We start from the raw sequence: 23,489 nt of genomic DNA, 5'->3' as shown, positions 1-23,489 counted from the left end.
GCATGGGGTTAGAGGGATAAGGCCTTGGTGGGATTGTGGTTGGTGCAGACTCGATGGACCGAATGGCCTCCTTCTGCACTGTAGGGTTTCTGTTATTCTATGAACTTGCTTAAAATGAGCAGTTCTCCAAAGGCCGTATTGTACTTGTGGAAAAGCCCGTATTTCGGTCATATTTCTGAAAAGATAGATGAAATTACAAGTTTTGAGCATTTGTTCAATCTGCATCATAATTGACTCGATTTTTATTTATTAATTGCAGATTGACCTGGAGCCAGAAGGGAGAGTCTATGTTGTCATCGATCTATCAGGGTCATCAAGTGAAGGTATTGTCTCATTAAACAATTAGTCCCGGCATGGCACCCCCTTTGTTGTATTTGACTTTGCTGCTCCAATATTCTTGAGCTTTCCTTTTGCACTGTCGTTGTTGACCTTTTCTCCTAAGGGGATTATTATTCTGAGAGCTTTCAGCATCATGTTTTCCTCAAATCTCAAACAAAATAACTGGAACATAATAACATGCCACTGACTTATTATTTCAAGAAGCTTTCCATACTTCAGGTGTTTAAAGCTGTTCTGTTACAATGAAGGTCATTTAGAGTCAACTATCAGATCAATAACTCTCCATATCCAACCCCTTTGTCTTTATTTTTAACCTTTCACCATTTGTAGTCAATTCCTTTACCCTTATAAATCTACAAGATGATGAGGGGCATGGACAGAGTGAATAGTCAGAGGCTTTTTCCCAGGGTGGAAGAGTCAATTATTTGGGGGCATAGGATTAAAGTGCAAGGAACAAGGTTTAAATGAGATGTACGAGGCAAGCTTTTTACACAGAGGATGCCAGGAGAGGTAATGGAAACAGTGTCTGGACAAATACATGGATAGAATGGGATTGGAGGGATATGGTCTCTAGGAGGGGTAGGGGATTTTAGTTCAACGGACAGTGTGATTGGCGCAGAATTGGAGGGCTGAAGGGCCTGTTCCTGTGCTGTAATTTTCTTTGTTCTACCAGATCTCTGAGTGAACAGTCCTTGAGGTTGAAAGTAAAGGATCTGAATTTTATAAGGATTTAATTATTTACACTGTATGGTGCAACTAATGATGAGCATTGTTGGAACTGTGTTTGGGCCTGGTGGACCTTATTAATTTATCTGTGCTATATATAAATTATTCTGCGGAAACCTTTAACCTCGCCCGCGGCTGGGATTGCCCGGTGACGCCGCAGTGAATGGAGTTTTGGCTGAGTGCCAAGTTTCCCATTCTCACTGATACCAGGGTGGGCATTGGCGAGGTCAAAGGACTCCGCCCATAGTTAATCAAAGTGGGGTTGCACTCTATACGGGCAGCTTTCTAAGTTTTTTTAGCTTGTATTCATAACATTCTTGAATTACTTGCGGATGTCTTACAGTGCTTGCTTTCAATCCAGGAATGTTGTGTGCTGCTTTATTTGCAATTAATTGAAAGTACTTGTGGAGGGGTGAAAAGGAGAACATGCTGCACTGCAGATAAAATGAAATTTGGAGATGTGAGGGATTAAATCCAAGATCGCACATATACAGGATGTGTGCTTTATCACTGAGCTATCCCCTGAAGGCTTTGCACTGCCTCTGGAGAGTGGATCTTCTAAAATATGCTAAAGCCACATTAAGCAGTAGCAATGTGGTGCAGATAATTCACAAGGGTATTTTCACCATATGCCTGCAGGATTATTGTCAGTTGTCAGTACATTTGTACCTTACACTGCGTATTTTTAAAAATGAAAATTTCTACATTCCTCTTGTGCTTTTTGAAGCATTAATGGATCTTATATTTGTGTCCTCGTGGAACAACACTATCTCGACACGGGAATAGGATGGTTTACAATATTCATATCATCACTGGGAGTTGGATCTGCTTCGAGGTTGGGATGTTATAATACGCTGACTGGAAAGATTTGAGTGTTGGAAGCATGACCTGCAACAGGCACTGTGGAAAGTAATAAAAAAAATGTTCAAATTGATTGTAATAAAACACCTAAAAGTCCTGTGGCACTGCCTGGCTAGTACAACAGGGCAGTAATAAAACTCTTTACAAGGTAGAAATCTGCTGTTGGCACATTCATTACAGTGAGCTAAAAGGAGCAGGATTTCATTTCTCCCACATATAATCTGCCTTTTACCTTGCCATCTGCTGAACCTCCCTCTAAGCCAGCCATTTTGCCTTCCTCCTCACTGCTGTGCTCTGAGTCCCCTCCATGAGACCCTGATCTTTTCTGACTCCTGGAGCCCATCCTCTGGTCTGCCGCTGGCTGTGGCCTTTACCGCTGTTGGCTTTGCGACCCGACAGCTGGGCAGTCTGACTGGCTGCTCGCTGTAAAGCAGGTAAGAGGATAATAATGAGCCCAGTGCTGGAAATAGGCTTTCGCCTGATATTGGTGTTCCTGGGATTTGTGGATTGTGCAAATACTGGGGCCAGAAACTCCAAATCAGCTAGTGAAGCAAAAAATAATTCCGAATAAAAGCTTTTAAAATTGTACCGAAATTGTGCACGGAGGCCAGGTAGGATGTGCGGAACAGAAGGTTGTGAGTTCATAGAATAGATTCCCTACAGTGCAGGAGGAGGTCATTTGGCCCAATGTGTCTGCACCGACCACAATTCCACCAAGGCCCTATCCTTACAACCTCACATATTTACTCTGCTAATCCCCCCGACACTAGGGTTAATTTATCGTGGCCAAACCACCTAACCCGCATGTGTTTCAGACTGTGGGAGGAAACAGGAGCATCCCAGAGAAAACCCAGGGGAGAATGTGTAGCCTCCACACAGACTGTGACCCGAGGCTGGAATTGAACCCGGGTCCCTGGCTCTGTGAGGCAGCTGTGCTAACCACTGTGCCATCGTACCGCCCTTTGTGCCACCATCCTTGAGTTGGGAGATAATGTCCTATAAATCCCAGGAATGTCAATGTCGGGTCAAAGCTGATAACAAGACGAATTCCAGGAGTCATTATTATTCTCTCACCTTGCTTGCCACCTAGCAGCCAGTCAGAATGCCCAGTCTGATAAAGAAAATAAGATGCTTTTCTGGTTATTTTGATAGCAGCTCGAAATGACAACCGTTGCAACATTGACAGGTTTTTGAGGAATCCAATATGCCGGGCTGCTCTGGCTAGAATATTCCAATCGCAGTACAGACAGTGAAAACCATTCCTGTGCTGTTCTCTGTTTGAAACCATGGACACTGACAGTCATTCACTAAATCGGAAGAAAATGAAAAAAAAGAGTCTGCTGTTTGAAATGGACTGTTTGAATTGAATTTAGATAAAATCTAGACCGGAATATATCAGAGGTATGGCACGATGGCACAGTGGTTAGCACTGCTGCCTCACAGTGCCAGGGACCCAGGTTCAATTCCAGCCTGGGGTCACTGTCTGTGTGGAGTCTGCACATTCTCCCCATGTCTGCATGGGTTTTCTCTGAATACTCCAGTTTCCTCCCACTGCCCAAAGATGTGGTGTTAGGTGGATTGGCCATGATAAATTGCCCCTTAGTGTCAGGGGGATTAGTAGGGTAAATATGAAAGGTTAGGGTCTGGATGGGATTGTGTTCAGTGGAATGGCCTCTTTCTGCACTGTAGGGATTTTATGATAAGAATGCTGGTGATATCGAATGTTAGAATGTAATCTGTGCCCCAGGTTTTATTTAATCATCATTGCAAGGCTATAGTCTCTCAATAGTTTGTGGTATATATTGAACTGTTATTTTGCCTGTTTTACAGGCATAAAATAGGCACTGTGGGATCTAATTTCAGAAACCAACATCCTATGAACACCTGATAGACATTCGATGTAAAATTGGATAGGTTTTTTCATCAGGTTGCTCCAGTTTTGTCTTTTTTTAATTTATTTATGGAATATGAGCGTTGCTGGCGTGGCATCTCGAACTGCCAACAGGAAGGTGGTGGTGAGCTGCCTTCTTGAACTGGTACAGCTTGTTATACAGGTACAACAAACAATTAGGAAGGCTAATGGAATGTTACTGTTTATTGAGAGGGAACTTGATAGTGGAACTGAGCTACAACAGATCAGCCATGATCTTATTGAATGGCGGGGCAGGCTCGAAGGGCTGGATGGCCTACTCCTGCTCCTATTTCTTATGTTCTTATGTTCTTATAAAAGTAGGGAGGTTATGCTTCCATTGTACAGGGCCACATCTGGAGTATTGTGGAAAGTATTGGTCTCCCTGTTGAAGGAAAGATGTAAATGCATTAAGAACAGTTCAGAGAAGGTTTGCCAGACTAATTCCACGAATGGGCATGTTGTCTTATGAAGGAAGGTTGGGAGAGGTTAGATTTGTATCCACTAGACTTGATTCTGAAGAATATTGACAGGGTGGATGGGGAAAAGATGTCTCCTCTTGTGGGAGAATCTAGAACTAAGGGTCACTGTTAAAAAAGAAGGGGTCACTCAAGAGATGAGGAGATTTTCTTTCTCAGAGAGAATTGTGTAAGTCTCGAACTCTCTTGCTCAAAGGGCAATGATAGATCGCCTCTTGATTGACAAAGAGTGAAAGGTTATCGGTAGGCAGGAATGTGCAGTTGAAGTTACAAGCAGATCAGCCATGATCTTATTTAATGGTGGAGCAGGCTCGAGAGGCTGAATGGACTACTCTTGATTCTAGTTTTATGTTCATACACACGTACGTATGTAACTGCTGCAGTCCATATGGTGTAGGTATAGCCACACTACTTTTAACAAGGGAGTTCCAGGATTTGGACCCAGTGACAGTAAAGGAACAGTGATGTGGTTCCAAGTCAGGATTGTGTGTGGCTTGGAGGTGTATTTACAGTTGGTTGTTTTGATAGGCCCCTGCTGTTCTTATTCTTCTAGGTGGTAGAGGTCATGGATTTGGTTGTTGTTGTTGAAGGAGACTTGGCCAATTTCAATGTGCTCACCTACTGCCATTGTGCGTCAGTGATAGAGGAATAAAATGTCTCAGGTGATGGATGGAGTGCTAATCCAGTAGGCTGCCTTATCCTGGATGGTCACAAGCTTCTTGAGTGTTGTTGAAACTACACTCATCCAGGCAAGTGGAGAGCATTTCATCACACTTCTGACTTCTACTTTGCAGATAGTGGACAGGCTTTGGCGAGTTTGGAGGTGAGTTCCTTGCCACATAATTCCCAGCCTCTGACCTACTCTTGTAGCCACAGTATTTATGCAGCTGGTCCATTCTCATTTGCTGTCAATGGTAACACCCAGGATAAGTTTAAAGTTCATTATTAGTGTCACAAGTCGGCTTACATTTACACTGCATCAAAGTTACTGTGAAAATCACCTAGTCGCCACACTCCGGTGCCCGTGCGGGTACGCTGAGGGAGAATGTCACATGGCCAATGCATCTAACCAGCACATCTTTTGGACTGTGGGAGGAAACCGGAGAACCCAGAGAAAACATACGCAGGCACTGGGAGAACATGCAGATTCTGCATAGACAGTGACCCAAGCCAGGAATCGAAACCCAGGCCCTCAGCACTGTGAGGCAGTAGTGCTAATGATGGGTGCACTCAGTGATGGTAATACTGTCAAGGGCAGGTGGTGAGTTCCGCTGTCCTGTTGGAGATGATCATTACCTGGTACCTATGCAGTGTGAATGTTATTTGCCACTTAGCAGCCGAAGCCTGAATGTTGTTCAGGTCTTGCTGTGTACAGGCACGCTCAGCTTCAGTATCTGAGAAGTTACAAATGGTACTGAACGCTGTTCAATCATTAGCAAACAGCCCCACTAATGATGTAGGGAAGGTTACTCATGAGGCAGTTGAAGATGGTTGGGCCTCGGATTCTCAGGGATTCCTGCCATGATGCACTGGGGCTGAGAAGTTTGGTCTCCAACAACCACAGCCATCTTCCTTTGCGCTAGTTATAACTTCCAACCATTGGAGAATCTTCCTTCTGGTGCCTTTATGTCTGGGGCTGTCATTTGTCACTTAATCCAACATTAAGTCTCTTATATACATAAACAAGACAGCCTAATTGCTGTTCTCAGCTCCCTTATAAAACTGGTCCACGCAGAATGCTCTAGGTGTTGGGCATGCCGTACTCCAGACTGCTCTGTTTAAGCAGCAGCTGCCAACTAAGGACTTGTTTTTAAAATTCCAGTCATATTGCCATGGAGCCCAAAGTTCTCCTCTGACTCCACAGTACTTATGCTTTCCTCCACTCCCACAATCTGTCAAATCACCATTCCGTGTAATCTCCAACTCCCCAGCTCAGTAATTTTCAACATCTCCCAATGACCTCTGACTTCCCTATCACCTCCATCATGGTCTCTGGTTCTGATCTCGATCTCTACCTGTCCATGATTTCTAACCCACCCTCTGGCCTCCCATGATCCTTGACTCTGCATCCTGATCTCTGACATTCCCATGTTTCTAAACATCCCCATCCTGATCTCTGAAGATCACAGAGAGGTTATCCCCATGCCTGACATCTCCATCTTGACCTCTGACCTTCCTCTGATATCTGACACCTCCATCCCTGACCTTTGATCATCCCGGGATCTCTGATCTGCTCATCCCAGTATCTGACCTCCCACCAATCTCTAATTCCCATCTCGTTCTCTGACTTCTCATCTATCCCCAACACCCCTCCTTCTGCATGCCTGATGTTACATCAATCTCCAAGTCCCCACCTCCATCCTGGACTTTAATCTCCCTCTGAAACCCCCATCCCAATCTCTGACCTCTTGGGGATCTGTGACCCCCATCCCAATCTCTGACCTTTTGGGGATCTCTGACCTCCATCGTAATCTTTGACCTCTTGATGATCTCTGACCTCCATCCTAATCCCTGACCTCTTGGTTATGTCTCACCTCCATACTAGTCTCTGAGCTCTTGGCAATCTCCGACCTCCATCCTAATCATGGTTATCTCTGATATCCATGCTGATCTCTGACCTCTTGGTGATCTCTGACCTCCATGCCAATCTCTGATCCCTTTGCGATCTCTGACTGCCTATCCCAATCTCTGGCCTCTTGGGGATCTCTGACCTCCTATTCCAATCTCTGACCTCTTGGTGATCTCTGACCTCCATGCCGATCTCTGACCTCTTTGCGATCTCTGACCGCCTATCCCAATCTCTGACCTCTTGGTGATCTCTGACCTCCATCACAATCTCTGACCTCTTGGGGATCTCTGACCTCCTATCCCAATCTCTGGCCTCTTGGTGATCTCTGACCTCCATCACAACCTCTGACCTCTTGGGGATCTCTGACCTCTAACCCGATCTCTGATCTCCATTGGTTCGCTAACCCCATCCAGATCTTTGGCCTTCCTATGATCTCCAGTGCTTCATCCTGATCTCTGATCTCCTTGAGATCTCTGACCACTGCCTCTAACCTGTTCTCTAAATCCCTCTGCACTTTAATCTCCATCCCCTCTACCCCCATGAACCTGACACCCACGTCCCAATCTCAGATTGCTTTCCTGTCCAACAGGCCTGCAGCCTGTCAATCGTGTTGGTGGTCAGACAGGAAACCTGGGGCGGAAGTCTCCTGCAGTGGAGGCCGCTTGCTGTTGGCTGCTCACAGGATCTTCCAGTCCTGCCAAAGTCAATGGTCATACTCGTGTATGACCCCCTCTCATTTGGAAACCTGCAGCGGGCTCAACTTTAGTGGGAAACAGAAGATCCCGTTGGTGGGAAGGGCTGTAGGATTTCCCCCACTGAGCAAATTGAAGTTAAATCCTCCACATTACCCAAAAAATCCTCTGGATTTTCCACCTGAGAATTCTCCCTACCACCATAACCATCTCCCCACCCCCATATCTTCACATGTAAATATCACGGCCAATGTCTCAGGTTATCTAAGTGAATGCAACAACATCAAGTTAAAATGTAAGAATGAGGGACAGAGGCTGCAATTTTACTGGAATCGGGGCAGGCGAGGCTCGCAGACCAGAAATCTCCCTTGGTCTCGGGCGGGATTTTACGATCTCCCTAAATTCTCAACCGGGGAGAGAAGTGAAATTCAAAATGGACGTTTCGATGGAGCCAACATAGTGTTGTTACTGATAGTCCAGTTGTGATATTTTGTTACAGAGATCTTTATCAGATTAACATGTCCACATGGATCCATAGCGCATGTGAACACCAGCGCAATCTCATTTATTTTGTTATTGTGCATTCCCTGGAAAAGATCCAATGCTGTAATTTACTCCAAAATAAGATGCATTTGTCAGAGAGGCTGAGAAAAGATTGTGGGCTGATGAGACAGTGAAGTGCAAGAAAACATGTTTAAAAATTGCTTTTTATATTCAAAATATTGAAAAGATATGAAGAATGTTCCAAGATCCCTTCAGAACATGTTTCCCATTTGAACACTGCTGATTTTCATCCCTGTAACTACTGTAATTACAGTTGACACAAATTGCAAAGGCATTGTTAAAACTCTGAGACGTCTTAATTAAATTGCTGTTATCATTTGCAGAATGTATGGTATTGGGTTGAAGCTAAGCAGCAAAGGAATAGCAAGGATGAAGAGGTTTAGGCAAAAATACTTGGGGAACAGAACTTGATTCCCTGCTTAGTATCAGCTTAATACCCTTCTAATTATTATAAACTGGAAATTTGGAGCTACAGCCCCAGCCCAGCAATTCCAGCTAGGTGAATGATACTGTTTATACTCTTGTCAGCCTTTTCAAATTGCATAATTACTTTTAGCAATGTCTTCATATTGCCTGACCTCTGACTCCTTCTATCCCATTTAAATATTTATCTCCCGAGGAATGGGTAGTTTTCTTACCCATCCTGTAAAAATGAACAAGTGTGCTTTCACGAATTTAATTTCCAATTTAACTCCTGTCTCTTTAAGCTTGTCACTGTCTTCCTGTGTTTTGGTGCAGCCTTCCATATCATTAGCTATACCCTCCAATTTGGCATTATTTACAGGGCTTATTGTTTGAACAGAATTATGGAGCAATTTGCACATTTCCAGTCTCCCACAACAGTTGGGTGAATTGGTCTATTTCTGTGTTATGGATTCTATGTGACACATAACATTGTGATACACATTGAATGTAGGCAAAATATTTGTAAGGGTAGGTTAATGTTCCTAAAAGGTAGAATTTAAATGGCAGACACTAGTATAAATGCCATCAGTGGAGTTGTTTGGTGGAGTTTGTGAGTAACTAACTATACTTGTAGCGCAATATGCTTCCTCTTTAAAATGTCAAGTTTTACAGAGTCCGGGGCTGTGATTTTCCCAAATGATGACTATAGCCAGAGTTTTCCGGCCACTCGTGTCCTGCTGCTGCTGCCATCAGTGACAGAGAATTTGGTGCATAGCCAAATCTCCATCCATTGTAGTGGGACCAGAGAATCCTGCTGGTGTGAACGGCCTAAAGATTCTGGCGGCAGAGTCATAACGGAGAAAAAAACCAGAGCAATCAGTGCCGGATCGCAATCGTCCCACATTCTGTCATTCTTTGGCAGAACAGTGAGTTGCGTGCCGTTGTTGGAGAGCCAGGGCCTAAACTGGCTGGTGAGCCTGGCTGCAAACTGTTTGGGAACTGTTCAGAATGAGCACTGGGAGACCCCCTCACTGCCCCCCCCCACCCCCAACCATCCCCCGACCCCCTCCAGACGTCTGGACAGCCTCCCCTTTTCCCCTCCCCGTCCCCCACATAGATCACCAGCATTGGGGCACTCCCAATGGATCCCTCTTCTTGACATCCAACATGCCATGCCATCACAAACTCCCCTTCATAACCCCCCTCACATAACCCCCTGCACGACCACCCGCATAGCCCCGCCACTGTCATAACCCCCCTCCCCTTCATAGCCTCCCTATCATTGTACCTCTGTTAGAGCCCTTCTGTCATAGACCCTACTCAGGTCCTGTCCCCGCTCAGACCTGACCCTCACCCAGCCCCACCCCTTCGCACTGCAATGGCACCAGATGTTCACTGCCAGTGTGCCAGATGAGCATTGCCAGGTGGGCACTGCCAGGGTTTTAAGTGGGCACTGCCAGATGAACACTGCTAATGGGCATTGCCCAGCTATGTTCCCAACCACCTGGGGGCTTCAGTGGCCTCCGAGGTCCCCCAGCATGACCATCAGCCTGGTGTCCAATTGTGGAGACCAGTAGTGATTCTCACTTGGCCCCCATTGCACACGAAGGTCGGAACATCCCAGGAGCTGGAAAACTCCTGGTCTCTGTTGGGCAGCATGGTGGCACAGTGGTTAGCACTGCTGCCTCACAGTGCCAGGGACCTGGGTTCGATTCTGACCTTGGGTGACTATCAGTGTGGAGCTTGCATGTTCTTCCCATGTCTGTGTGGGTTTCCTCCGGTTGCTCCAGTTTCCTCCCACATTCCAAAGGCTAGGTTGATTGGCCATGATAAGTTGCCCCTTAGTGTCAGGGGGACTAGAAAGGTAAGTATGTGCTAAGTGTGTGGGGTTACGGGATAGGACCTGGGTGAGATTGTTGTCAGTGTGAAGGCTCATTGGGCCAAATGGCCTCCTTCTGCACTATAGGGATTCTGTGAATGGGCTAAGCATATTTAAATGGTACTTCAAAATGCAGATCGACCTTGCATCCTTTCTGGGTGCCAGTCGCAAGAGACCCTGGGTGATTGCACAATGTTTGGCGCCAAGTGCAAAACCAATTTTTAGCCACGTACACAATCTTCCAGGATCAGTGTGATCTGTGCCACGGTGGGGCGAAGCTAGAAAAGCAGCATCCCGCACCCCCCCCACCACCGGTCTTTGAAATAGGCTGTGGAACATTCTGCTTAATTTTTAATGTATTTGCAACACATTATTCTCTATCTGAATGGAAGGCAGAACATCTTCATTCTAATGGATTAATACATTATTAAAATAACACAAAGAAATCTGGTAAAAAGTTGAATGTTCGTCTGATAATGTCCCAGAGCAGGGCTAACAAATTTAGATCATCAGATCTAAATTATTCAAATGTACTTGAAATATTCTCAGTATGAGAAAGACAGATCATTTCTAAGTTTAAATTTTCAATTTACGATGTGAGGATGATGTTTAGTCGGTTGCAGTTACAATTGGCAGTAAAATAGTTGTTGATAAAATGATCAAATACGTACATGGGGGCTTTTGAAAGCATCTTTTATCCCGATTGATGATATATTCTGAACACATATTGAGTTCTGGATAGTGGAATTGATATTAAAAGTTATCATTTAATTCAGGGTTCAGAATTCTCAGAAACTAAGGGCAGAATTTAAGCCCCGCTGCCCAGGAGTGGTTCTGGAGGGGTGTCAGACAGGAGCTACAGAATCTGGAGGGCATCTTTTTGGCAAACCAAATGAACTGAATCAAATCAACTGAAAGACAAAGTAAAAACGGGGCGGCCCCTTAAAAAAGAGGGGGAACCGTCCCAAACAAAATAGACCAAAGTGTAAAATATCAAATTAAAATGCCATTAAAACAGTTAACAATACACCTCAGCCTCTGCGGGGCCCAAGGAGCACAGAAAGCCTAGATGGTTCCTGTGGACTCCGCATGCTCCTTCTCCAACCACGAATAGTCGTGGTAAAGGGGCAGGCAGTTGGATCAGCTGATGTTTTCACATTCTGCCCCTGTCTAGTTGCTGCACTCCAGCACCTGTTCGGGTAGCTGTGAGTGAGCTAAGCATGGCCAATTCACCAAACCAGCACATCTTTTGGATTGTGGGAGGAAACCGGAGCACCCGGCGGAAACCCACACAGACACGGGGAGAATGTGCAGACACCACACAGACAGCCACCCAAGTTGGGAATCGAACCTGCGCCCCTGGTGCTGTGAGACAGCAGTGCCAACCACTGTGCCGCCGTGCCCTGAATCTGGAAGGAAGGCAGGAGACAGAATTCCTATTGCCTTCCCAATCCCCTCTCATTAATTCAGGGTGAGGAAGGCATTGACTTCCTTTGAGGCCAATTATGGCCTTTAAGTGGCTAATTAAGGGCCACATCCTGCCTTCACTGGTGATGTGGGAGCTGTACGCAACATGAAGAGGCCATCCAATTGTGATTAATATCTTCTCTGTAGATGTGGGGTCGGGTTGGGGTGGGGGGGAGTGCGGAAGGTTGCGGGGAGAGGGGGTGGTGCGTGTACATGTGCGTTGAAGCCATGCTGTTCAGGCATCTTGTTATCCAAAGAGTCTGATCCACACAGTACGCTCTGCTGGAGGCAAGAGCTGTCCTCACTGAAAGACCCCTCCGCACCATTTGCAATGACTCCATCCATCCCAAATCCAAGGCCTGACTGAGCCCGATGAATCCATCCCACTCACCAGGTTGTTCTGGGGTTTTCTGCAGTAACAGTAGGGCCACAGCTCCCAGTGACGCTGCTGGGACTGAGTAACCGCTGTGCTTCTCTTGGCCGTGATGTGGAGATGCCGGCGTTGGACTGGGGTAAACACAGAAGAAGTCTCACAACACCAGCTTAAAGTCCAACAGGTTTATTTGGTAGCAAGCACCACTAGCTTTCAGGACGGTGCCCCTTCATCAGGTGAGTGGGGAGTTCTGATCACAAACAGGGCATAGAAAGACACACACTCAGTTTACAGAATACTGATTAGAATGCGAGTCTTTACAGCTAATCAAGTCTTAAAGGTGCAGACAATGTGAGTGGAGCTAGCACTAAGCATAGGTTAAAGAAGTGTGTATTGTCTCCAGACAGGACAGTAAGTGAGACTTTACAAGCCCAGGCAAGTCATGGTGGTTACAAATAGTGTGAAATGAACCCAAGATCCCGGTTGAGGCCATCCTCATGAGTGCAGAATTTGGCTATCAGCCTCTGCTCAGCGACTCTGCGTTGTTGTGTGTTGTGAAGACCGCCTTGGAGAACGCTTATCAGAAGATCAGAGGCCGAATGCCCGTGACCGCGGAAGTGTTCCCCAACAGGAAGAGAACAGTCTTGCCTGGTGATTGTCGAGTGGTGTTCATTCATCTCTCGGCCAGCAGCTCGAGGTGGCACAGAAGCCTCGAAAGCTGGCAGTTAACTGATTCACATCTCATGCGGTTGGTGGTTCCAAAAATGGCTGTTGATTGATCACCACTGATTTCATCCCTAGAGATGAGGCTTGAGTGCTTTCCAGGCGTCATTTATAGAACATAGAACATTACAGCATAGTACAGGCCCTTCGGCCCTCGATATTGCGCCGACCAGTGGAACCAATCTAATGACCCTCTAACCTAAACTGTTCCAATATTATCCATATGCCTACCCAATGACCATTTGAATGCCCTTGGACCCCCGGTTTTTAAATAGGTGTTTGCCTTCTAGAAATTTTATATCAATGTGTAAAATATGATTTTTCAGCCTCTGTGACGGCACAGTGACACAATGGTTAGCACTGCTGCACCACAGTATGAGGGACCCAGCTTCAGTTGCAGCCTTGAGTGGTTGCACAGAGTTTGCACGTTGCCCCCGTGTCTGCGTGGGTTTCCTGCGGGCGTTGCGGTTTCCTGTCACAATCCAAAGATGCGCGGGTTAGGTGGATTGGCCGTGCTAAATTGCCCCTTAACATCCCAGGATGTGTAGGTTAAGGGGATTAGCAGTAAATGCGTGGACAGGGTCTGGGTAAGATGCTCCGTCGGAGAGTCAGTGCAGGCTCAATGGGCCGAATGGCCTCCTTCTGCACTGTAGCGTTTCTGTGATTCTGCTTTACCACAGAAGTGGCAGCAGGAACAATTTTATCTGGTAAGGGACAAGAGGAAGAGGCAGCGCTGTGCGAGAAGTCTGAGGCAGGCGGAATTAGTTTTTAATTTCTTCAACAAAGAATCAACACTGACAGGATTGATTGAATGGCCTCTTGCTTTGCTAGGTGACTCATGGTTCAGTAGAAAGGAACTAATCCCAGTTTCAGGTGTCATTGTCTAAGTTCATTCATGAAGGGCTGTTGTCACAAAAAAAACTAACATTGAGAAGCGGGGCAGTGAAAAGGTCAAAATCACTGGGGATAAAGATGTAAAATGATTTAACAGAAGCACTGAATGTAGAAACGAGTCGGAGAGAAGTGTGTTATCTTGCCATTGCAAAATAACAGCATCACATGAGTAACAGGCCAACCCAAAAAATGGAATTAGTTGCGGTTAGCACTGATTTAAGAGCCACAGTTTATATTTATACCATTGCTTTACTTTAAACAGGATTATGAAGAATTTTAATCAAATAGGGTAACAGAAGAAGACTGTTGTGGAAGATGACATAGTTTCTTCGCTAAGTCGGGTGTTTGGTGTTATCAACAAACATTGTTTTTGTTAGTTTCTGCAGTCTGTTATATAATATTCCAATAGCAACTGAACAAATATCTCTCCAAAATCTCAAAAATCTAGTGAGTCAACTAAAGCCTGCCCAGCGGAGAATCCCATGCTGCAAACCTATTAGTTCTTTGTTGTAGGTTTATGTCAACAGTAGCCATCATTTTCTGGTGTAAATATAAGTTTTACTGGATGGGTTCATTTCCATTTTTCACTATATCCTTTATTTGTTTATTAGAGTCACAAGTAGGCTTACATTAACGCTGCAATGAAGTTACCATGAAAATCCCTAGTCACCACATTCCAGCATCCATTCGGGTATACTGAGGGAGCATTTAGTATGGGCAGTGCCCACGTTTCAGACTGTGGGAGGAAACCAGAGCACCTGGAGGAAACCCACGCAGACACAAGGAGAACGTGCAAACTTAGAGACAGTGACCCAAGCTGGGAATCGAACCTGGATACCTGGCGCTGTGAGGCAGCACTGCTAACCACTATGCCATCCTGCCACCCATTAAAACAACTTTGAATTTAACTTAAAAGTTTCAGTTTTTACAATGATTCCTAGGCTCCATTTGAGGGCCTTTTTCCTTGTTTCTATTTGATTGCTATGTATCATTACCATTTCCCAACCAGTAGGATTATAAATGTCACTTTTGACTGACGAGTTGAAGGGGACAAGTGATATAGGAACAGGAATTGGCTATTTCTCAAAGCTTGTTCCGCCATTCAGTGAGATTGTGGCTGATCTGCAACCTAACTTCCTAAACCTGCCATTTCCCCATATCCTTCAATAAAAATCGTCCAGCCTCAGATATAATCCCAAATTTGCGCAGGATTTTCTGACTGCGCTTGCCTCCAGACCGGAAAGTCCTGCCCAAGGTCACTGGATCTTTGCATAGTCCGTGTCCTGCCCACTGTGATTCCCATGGCTGGCGAGAGGGGAAAGTTCCGCCCAAGCTGTTCATCAATCTCTTGCCTTCTCTTTCGAGGTAGTACCCATGCCCTTTGTAACAACAACACCTCATGTGGGAGATCCGCAGCTCATCACTAACTTATAGTCATCAGAAATAAATTGTATTCATGTAGCGTCTTTCGATTCTCCAGGCAGCCCCCAAGCCCTTCATAACCAATGAATTGTTTTGGAAGGATAATCGCTGTTGTTATAAGAATCAGACAGCAAACAAGATGAATGATGAGTTCATCTGCCTATATTGTTGTATAAAGGAGAAGTGATAATCTACAGCTCAGCCCTTTGAACAGAACCCTTCAGAAGTACTCTCTGTTTTCATGCCTTGATTTATTTTTGTTAAGAAGCTGCCTGTTGCTTGTGATGTGTGTACATAGTTGGTAGTAGCTGTGTGTATTGAGGTGCTTTCTTCATACCTGCTCACTGTTACGGTCAGTCCAGCTGAATTCTGACTTCGAAACACTAGTTAATATCCTTGCTGAGATATAGCCTCAGTTACATGAAGAACTGTGGATGTTAACTGGGGAACGGGTTTTATATAGACCTGAGCAGGACTAAAAATGCACAATGGAAAAGAGAAATGGAATTCCCCATTTGTTTCCTGAATGCAGTACTGGGCGGTTCCAGCAATGCCGTTCCTGCTGGCTGGAACGGTGTGAATCCATGCCCAATTCCATACTCAAAGCCTCAATAATTAGGCATGAGTATTTCTCCAAATCACTTGGTAGGTTGGGAGCTGAATTGTACAACAGCCAAGAGCGTGTGGGCTTGAAGATCTGGGAACCATATGTAAATGCCAATTCAGTTACATTCATAGCACTCTTACTAGCCTACAAGGCTTCTTCAGACCATGCAGGATGTCCAAAACCCAGAGGCAAAAGGCTAGCAGCCTCGAGAAGAAGTCTGTACCCTGACTCAATCACCATGCCCTTAGGGTCTGGGCCTTGAAGCATGTCCTTTACCCAGGGCAGGCGCCAGGAAGCAAAACAACATCCTTTCTCTGGCTTAGGAGACTGTTGTCCTGGAGGTCAACGTGACTAGCAACCATGCCAGAAGCATCATCCAGCGCAGGAAGTGAGTAAATAATCTCACCCGCTGTCCTCTCAGCTCCCTCCACTATCAAACTCTCATTATGGCATCATGTACTCAAACAGCTTCTCATCTCATATACATCGATTAGCAGGGGACACATATTCTCCCACACACACTTTCACATCACCACCATCTCATCTGCCGCGTTGCTCACACTCTTATCGTCTGGTCCTTCTGGGTAGGACTCACATCTTTGCATAGTCAGATTGTGACAGGCACAGCAAACTGATCATGAAGGAAACACTGTCCAGTGTATATTGTAGAGAGCCATCTGATTGAAACACATCTTCAGAGGTCCTGTGTCTGCTCTAGGAAGGAGCAAGTTGCGCTGCGAGCAGCTCGTACCTCTCCTCCATACACATCTGAGGATGATATAGTCATCATCAGCCATTGTTTAAGGTGGCTTATTCTCCCAGCAACCATCCTAGCAGCCATCCCTGGATCCAGTCATTATTGTGGTGAACATTCTCACCCTCCCAAAAAGGCATCACCCAAGAGGTGCCCAAACTCCATACAGACCTCTATTCACCCCATCTAACGTGGAGGTGCTGGCATTGGACTGGGGCGGGCACAGTAAGAAATCTCATAACACCAGGTTGAAGTTCAACAGGTTTATTTGGAATCACGAGCTTTCGGAGCGCCGCTCCTTCATCAGTTGAGTGGAAGTAGGTTCACAAACATGGCACATATGGGCAAAGGCACAGTTGCAAGATAATTTTATAATATGCCGTGTTTGTGAACTTACCTCCACTCACCTGATGAAGGAGCGGCTCTCCAAAAGCTCGTGATTCCAAATAAACCTGTTGGGCTTTAACCTGGTGTTGTGACACTTTTACTGTGCCCACCACATCTGGTGGAAGCCCTTCCAGTAAATGATATAGTATCTCTTTGACCCACTTTATTTATGAGCATTTCATGCAGCCTTGTCAGGGTCCAACTTCCCTCCCCTTAGTTTTCCCTTTGCCTTCCATAGATCATCATCCTCAACTACCTCCTTGTCCCTCTGCTATTATGCACCTTTGCATTGCAGCCTCCCCCACACCACATCTGCGCACCAGCCGGTGCACTGTCCTCCTCCCACATTGTCCCCCTTGTTTTTGTCAGCGTCTCCCTCTCACCTTGCACCTCACCCCCCGTCCAGCTTTGGTACATTGGGGTGGAGGGAACATGAGTCCTGCAGCATAGCATGGAGGTGAAGGGCACAAATTGGTGTGCCCCAGCAGGGTGGCATTCAGCACAACAGGAGCAGCACAGCGCAGTGGCAGGTATGGCGCACTCACCATGGAGTCTCGAGTGAACCGAGGCCCACCTTGTATGTGTCACTCTTTTTCACATGAGTTTGCTGCTGGCATGATATCATGGGCGGCAAGGGTAGCACAGTGGTTGGCACAGATGCTTCACAGCTCCAGGGATCTGGGTTCAATTCCCGGCTCGGGTCACTGTCTGTGTGAAGTTTGCACATTCTCCTCGTGTCCACGTGGGTTTCCTCTGGGTACTCCAGTTTCTTCCCACAGTCCAAAGATATGTGGGTTAGGTTGATTGGCCATGCTAAAATTGCCCCTTAGTGTCCTGAGATGCATAAGTTAGGGGGATTAGTGGGTAAAATATGTGGGGATATGGGGTAGGGCCTGGGTGGGATTGTGGTCAGTGCAGACTCGATGGGCCGAAGGGCCTCTTTCTGCACTGTAGGATTCTATGATTCTGTGATATCCCGCTGGGACGATGCAAGATTGGGCAGCTTGGCCAGATTCTGGCGGGCCGCTGTTCTAATGAGTATTTATGAGATGCCAATGGCATCCACACCACCAGGGAGCGGGTGCACCATTAACTTGCCGTCAGGAGAATTCCGAGCCGATTTTACACCGGCGGGCTTCCGACTTTTCAGCTCCCGTTGGATTTCCTGCTCCCCTTGCCATCCAAACCCACCGTGGGCGGGACGGGAGAATTCCATCCCGTGTTCAAGAAACGGGGGGGGGGGGGGGGGCATCAAGTTGTAAAACACCGGGAAAATTATGGAGACCTGCCGTGCGTTGATTAAACTGACACATGCAGCTATGTAAAAATAAAATGATTTGCACGTGACCCTTGAATATTCTGGATCATTACCGATCAATGTGAAGATATTATATGTTTGCTTTGTGTATTAAGCCCTCGTGTCTGAACGAACAAAAATGAAACAAAAAGAACAATTCATTGTGTAGGATGTTTGGTGTCAGCTAATATAGCCAGTAGTGTCACATCACAACACAGCGCTGTTTTGATTATGCGTCTTCCTCCTGCCTCAACCTCCTGTTATTAAATTACAATTGTCAAGTCTGCATCTTTATTGGTAATTACCAGCAGCAAATTACCAGCCTGCCTGGAGTCAGGCTCAGTGAAGGTTATCATCCTGCCTTTTGCTTTCGTGCATTGTGTTGCAGTCTTGTGTCTTTGGCTTTTATTTTTAACTTCTCTTTCCTCAAAGAGAAGAAGCAGGGAAAGGATTTGATCCTCCCTTTTATCTGCCAAAGCTATTGTGAATGCAGGCTGCATTGGTACACCTCTTCCATCTCCTGTCTCCCTCCATGCTGAAGAAGCACGTGACTTCTGGAGGACGTGGCTGGAAGCAGGATAGATGATTATGAGCAGCGAGGGAATGATTGAAAGTTAACATGGGCCAGAAGGTGACAGAAGGAGATTTAAGGAAGAAATATGGGCCGGAATTTTCCTGCTGTTCGTGCCGGCGGGATTCTCCAGCCCCGCTGCAGTGAATGGAGATTTGGCTGAGTGCCAAATTTTCCATCCTCGCTTGTGGCGGCAGCAGGGCGTGAACGGCTGGAAAATTCTGGCCTATGATTTGTGACATTCTGTGTCATCGGGTACAAAATGAAATGCTGCTCGGCCTCTGTTAAACGGCCAGATAAATTTGCTGTCCTCCTGCACCCTGAGTGCTCCTTTCAACCAAATTAGATTGGGTTGATTTCTAATTCACCTTCGCAGCCATATGATAATGGGGCCTTGATCTGGGCGACTGCCAAGAATTATTCCTCTAACTCTGATCAGCTGATTTTGCTGTTTGGGTCGGGGCAGAGATGGTTACGTGAATTATTACCTTGTGATCTGAGCTTGCGAAAGAGTCTCTTTTGCCTGCTTTGAGTTGTGCATTTGAAGGCAGGAACAGACTGGTGAGGATGTGCCTTTCCATCTTTCCCACCAAAAAGGAATCGGCCTTTTTGTCTGAACTTAGCAGCGCTGCTGAAATCTGACTGAAATATTGTGTAAACAGTATGGGGAATTTTAGTCGCTTAAGCTCCGTGACTCCTGTGAGGTTGTGTGCAGTTTGCCTTTCCCTGTGCTATGAAATAAGTCCATCTTGGTTCTGAACGCCAGAGGCCTGATTTTAACCCTGCATTTCGGAGAAAAACAAGGTGGCTGGGTGGTTACAGTAGTGGGAGATTGTCTGCTGCTATATTTCCGACATGCCTCCCCCGCCAGCGTTGAAACCAAGCATTACTGGGGGCCACGTTATTGTACGTGGCCTGTTTTTAGGGTGCGCGGTCCCTTTAATTTGATGGCTGCCCACGTGTTATTTATCGCAGAAAAATGCCCGCACAACACCTTGCCAGCTGCTGCATGGCCACACACACACACACACACACACACACACACACACACACACACACACACACACACACATATATTGTTCAATGGGTATATTGGCTGCAAGAGCCAGCTTTGACTCATGAATATATTTAAATTGAGGCCCTATAGTGCAATTAGGACTTTTGACACCATTTTAACACAAAATCGTGGAGGCCTGCCAATAAAACCTGAGCCACCGAAGCCATATTTAAAGGGATACTTACCTGAGGCTGATTGCCTCACATGATCTTTCTGCCATCTGACTTACCTTTTCAACATCCAGATTGCCCATTAACTGGGAAATAAAAGCTTTTGTTCTACTTCATTGCCGTGAGTAAACACGCTGTGTTTGGAGTGGTTCTGTTTTTGCTGGATTCATTTGGAGAGAGTGGAGAAGCAGCAGCCTCAATAACTACAATCTCATGCAACAGGAGTTGTGCCCGTCAGCAGCCAGTGGGTGAGGGTGATGTTTTTGGGGAGCTATTCGCAGCACCCATACTGCAGAGACCCAATTGTCACTTTTCTTGGATCATGGTGGGGGGGGCACTCATTCCATCCTACAACAGGACTTGCTGCCTACTAAATAAGTGGAGACGGAGGTTAGAACAATAGAATCCTGCACTGCAGAGGGAGGCCATTCAGCCCATCGAGTCTGCACTGACCACAATCCCACCCAAGCCCTATCCCCATAACCCACCCTCGCTAGTCCCCCTGACACTAAGGGCAACACAGCATGGCCAATCCACCTAACCTGCACTTCTTTGGACTGTGAGAGGAAACTGGAGCACCCGGAGGAAACCCATGCAGACACGGGGAGAATGTACAAACGCCACACAGACAGTGACCCAAGCCAGGAATCGAACCCGGGTCCCTGGTGCTGTGAGGCAGCAGTGCTAACCACTGTGCTACTCTGCCGCCCACAGTGTGGAGGGGTTTTCCAGTGTCTGTGAAAGTCACCACACTCCTTAATTTCCTTTGTGTCTGCTCTCGGGGGCATCAGCTGGTTTGCAATGCAAAGCTGCACTGAAAGACTCACTTAACATCATAGGCTAAATTTCCCCTGAGTTCTGATGACTCGAGAGCTCTTTAAATGTAGCTGGCAGGGCCCAATTCTGGGATTCCTGACTCCATTTCCGGGCAGTCCGATTTTCAGGATTGCCTTCAAAGGTTGTGGCCTGGTTCCTGTCGAAAGCCTGAACTCAGCACTCCCAACCTGGCTGGCTCCATTGTGGAGATAGGCATCGTCCTACCCCCTCTGTAATTTTCATGGAGATGGGCCAAGTTCTTAAAGAGTTGTGATTCACAGCCTTTCAGAGGAGTAATGAGCTCTATCCTGTGTGAGGGAATCTTTAAAAGCTGCTACTCATGTCTCCTCTACTTCACTGTGGCACTTCCAAGCCCATTGTACACTGTATCAAATGTTAGGATCCCAGGTGGTATTATAATTGGAGGGGAAGATTCCAGAAATGAACCCTGGCTCAGAAGGCCTTAACTTTTTTTTAATAAAACCTGGAAGAATAGGGATGGGATCGCTAATTAGGTTTGACAGAAGGAGAAAACATTTATTGGATATGAAAAGTTGGGTTATGAGACAATCCTCCTTTACTCCCCGCTTTTCTTAACAATTGCTCTCAGATTTTAATATGAACATGGATTACAAAATACATCTGAAGCTACAGTGGTCTCATTAACACAAGTCTCTGTAAACACATAGATTAGCTGTGGTCAAATACACGCACTCCGCTCTGAACCAAAGTGGATTTCTCATGATGAAAGACTCCAAACTCCACTCCCAAAAACATGCTTTAAAACCTTTCACAATAATGACTTCCCATTCACAGTTTGCATTCCGCGATCCAGTCCAGCTTTTCCAAATGCCTCTTTTAAACACAGCTTCTGCTCCACTTTTTACAGCGAATCCAGTATTCTGGTTTTGCACCACCCCTTTAGGATTTCTTTGTCTTGACCACTGTGCAAATCATTCACAATTGTTTTAACTCTCAATTTCCAGACTCTATTAAAATGGCATCATGATTTTGATTTACCCCTGAAGTCTGCTTTCCCACTTTAAATCTCAACTCTTTAACACAGAACACTTTATTTACTCTTCCTTAAATTCTTAAGGATGATACCTTGGTATCTGTTCCCTTAACTTCAGTTGGCTTAAGACATTCTTTTTGTTCCAATTCTCTGGTTATATTTGGGAAGCCTGTCTCTTTGCAGCTCCTGTCCGGTCCATTTTTGCTTCTGGCAGAGTTGAGATGTTCACCCCCTCATGTCCTTCTTTAACTGCCCACAAATTCAACTAAAGTAAGAACAAAAAACCTTTTTTTTGTCTTTTTAAGGCTGCCGATTACTAAGCAACCACGACTAGTTTATTTAGCCTTTGCGCTGCAACCCACTACAAGCAAAATAGAAACACAGCTGGAATTGAAACCACCTCCCACACCTTTGTCCAGCATGAATCTAACTATAGGTTTTACCCTTCCTTCCAAAGAAACATTAAATTAAACCTAGTTAAAACTTTATCTTATTTCTACCACTGCAATTATCAATCCTTTAAACCCGCCTTTGTTTTCCTCAATAGAAAAGATTGAACTTACGGTGATAATCGGATCTGTAGAAACAAAAGCTTTAAAAAGTCATTTATTCAAGATTTGTCACTATGTTTAAAAAGTCATTTCACTGCATGTCAGGCATCCAGACAATTTAGAGTATCAATAATAGAAACCACAAGCCCTTGTAACCACTTAATCTTGTATAACTAAACATTGAGGAATTTACGGCAGAGATCAGAGAGCTACAGCTGTCAAACAAGCAATGATTTCTCTGGGCTTTAGCTGATCCAACAAGAACAATGGGTGTCTGAGCTCTCAGCTGAGCCTTATTATTGTAGGTTTGGCTCTTTCCCCAGTGGGCTATCCTAAATTCAGCTTGTGCACACCCCAACTAATGAAGATCACACCTTTGCTTTGCACTTCAGTTTTAGTGACCAGTTCATCCCCCCGCACTGAAATGTACATAAAACCCTTATGTTCCTATGAATGACCCAGATTTCAGAGAAGCCTATTTGTAGCAGTTCCTGTGGTTTATTGAGGGCACCATTCATCCGATGTATGGATTATTTATGGAATGTTATTTTACTATGATTTCTTGCTGCCATTGAAGATAGTATTGGGTTATGTGTTTTGCTTAAAAGGAAAAAACTTATATGGGAAGTAAAAACAAAATCCCATGGTCACTCATTGAACCCATTACATCTGTCAGCACTTCATCCTGCACTGAATCACAGAATTGTTACAGTGCAGGAGGAGGCTATTTGGCCCATCCTGCCTGCACCGGCTCTCCAAATGAGCGTATTGACTTAGTGCCAACATTCCCCTACCTTTTCCCCATAGCCCTGCACAATCCTTCTATTCAAATCATCTAATGCCCTCTTGAATGCCTCGTTCAAACTGCCTCCACTAGACCTCCTGGCAGTGCAATCCAGACTAGAACCACACACAGCGTGAGAAAGTTCCTTCTTCTCAGATCGTGGCCAGAATTTTCTGGC

General features: G+C 45.6%; 1 protein-coding gene across 1 annotated transcript in view; it reads left to right on the top strand.

Moving 5' to 3' along the window:
* The window catches only part of LOC145351035 (protein kinase C epsilon type), a 555,315-nt gene that overhangs the window by 155,757 nt on the left and 376,069 nt on the right, over nt 1-23,489 (top strand). Inside the window, exon 2 of the mRNA XM_080200633.1 lies at nt 260-323. Within this exon, the coding sequence (XP_080056759.1) occupies nt 260-323 (64 nt within the window). The remainder of the gene's footprint in view (nt 1-259; nt 324-23,489) is intronic.

This window comes from Carcharhinus amblyrhynchos, chromosome 12 (genome assembly GCF_965287045.1).
Source record: "Carcharhinus amblyrhynchos chromosome 12, sCarAmb.v2.hapA, whole genome shotgun sequence".
NCBI lineage: Eukaryota > Metazoa > Chordata > Chondrichthyes > Carcharhiniformes > Carcharhinidae > Carcharhinus > Carcharhinus amblyrhynchos.
This window is presented reverse-complemented; position numbering and strand designations above follow the sequence as displayed.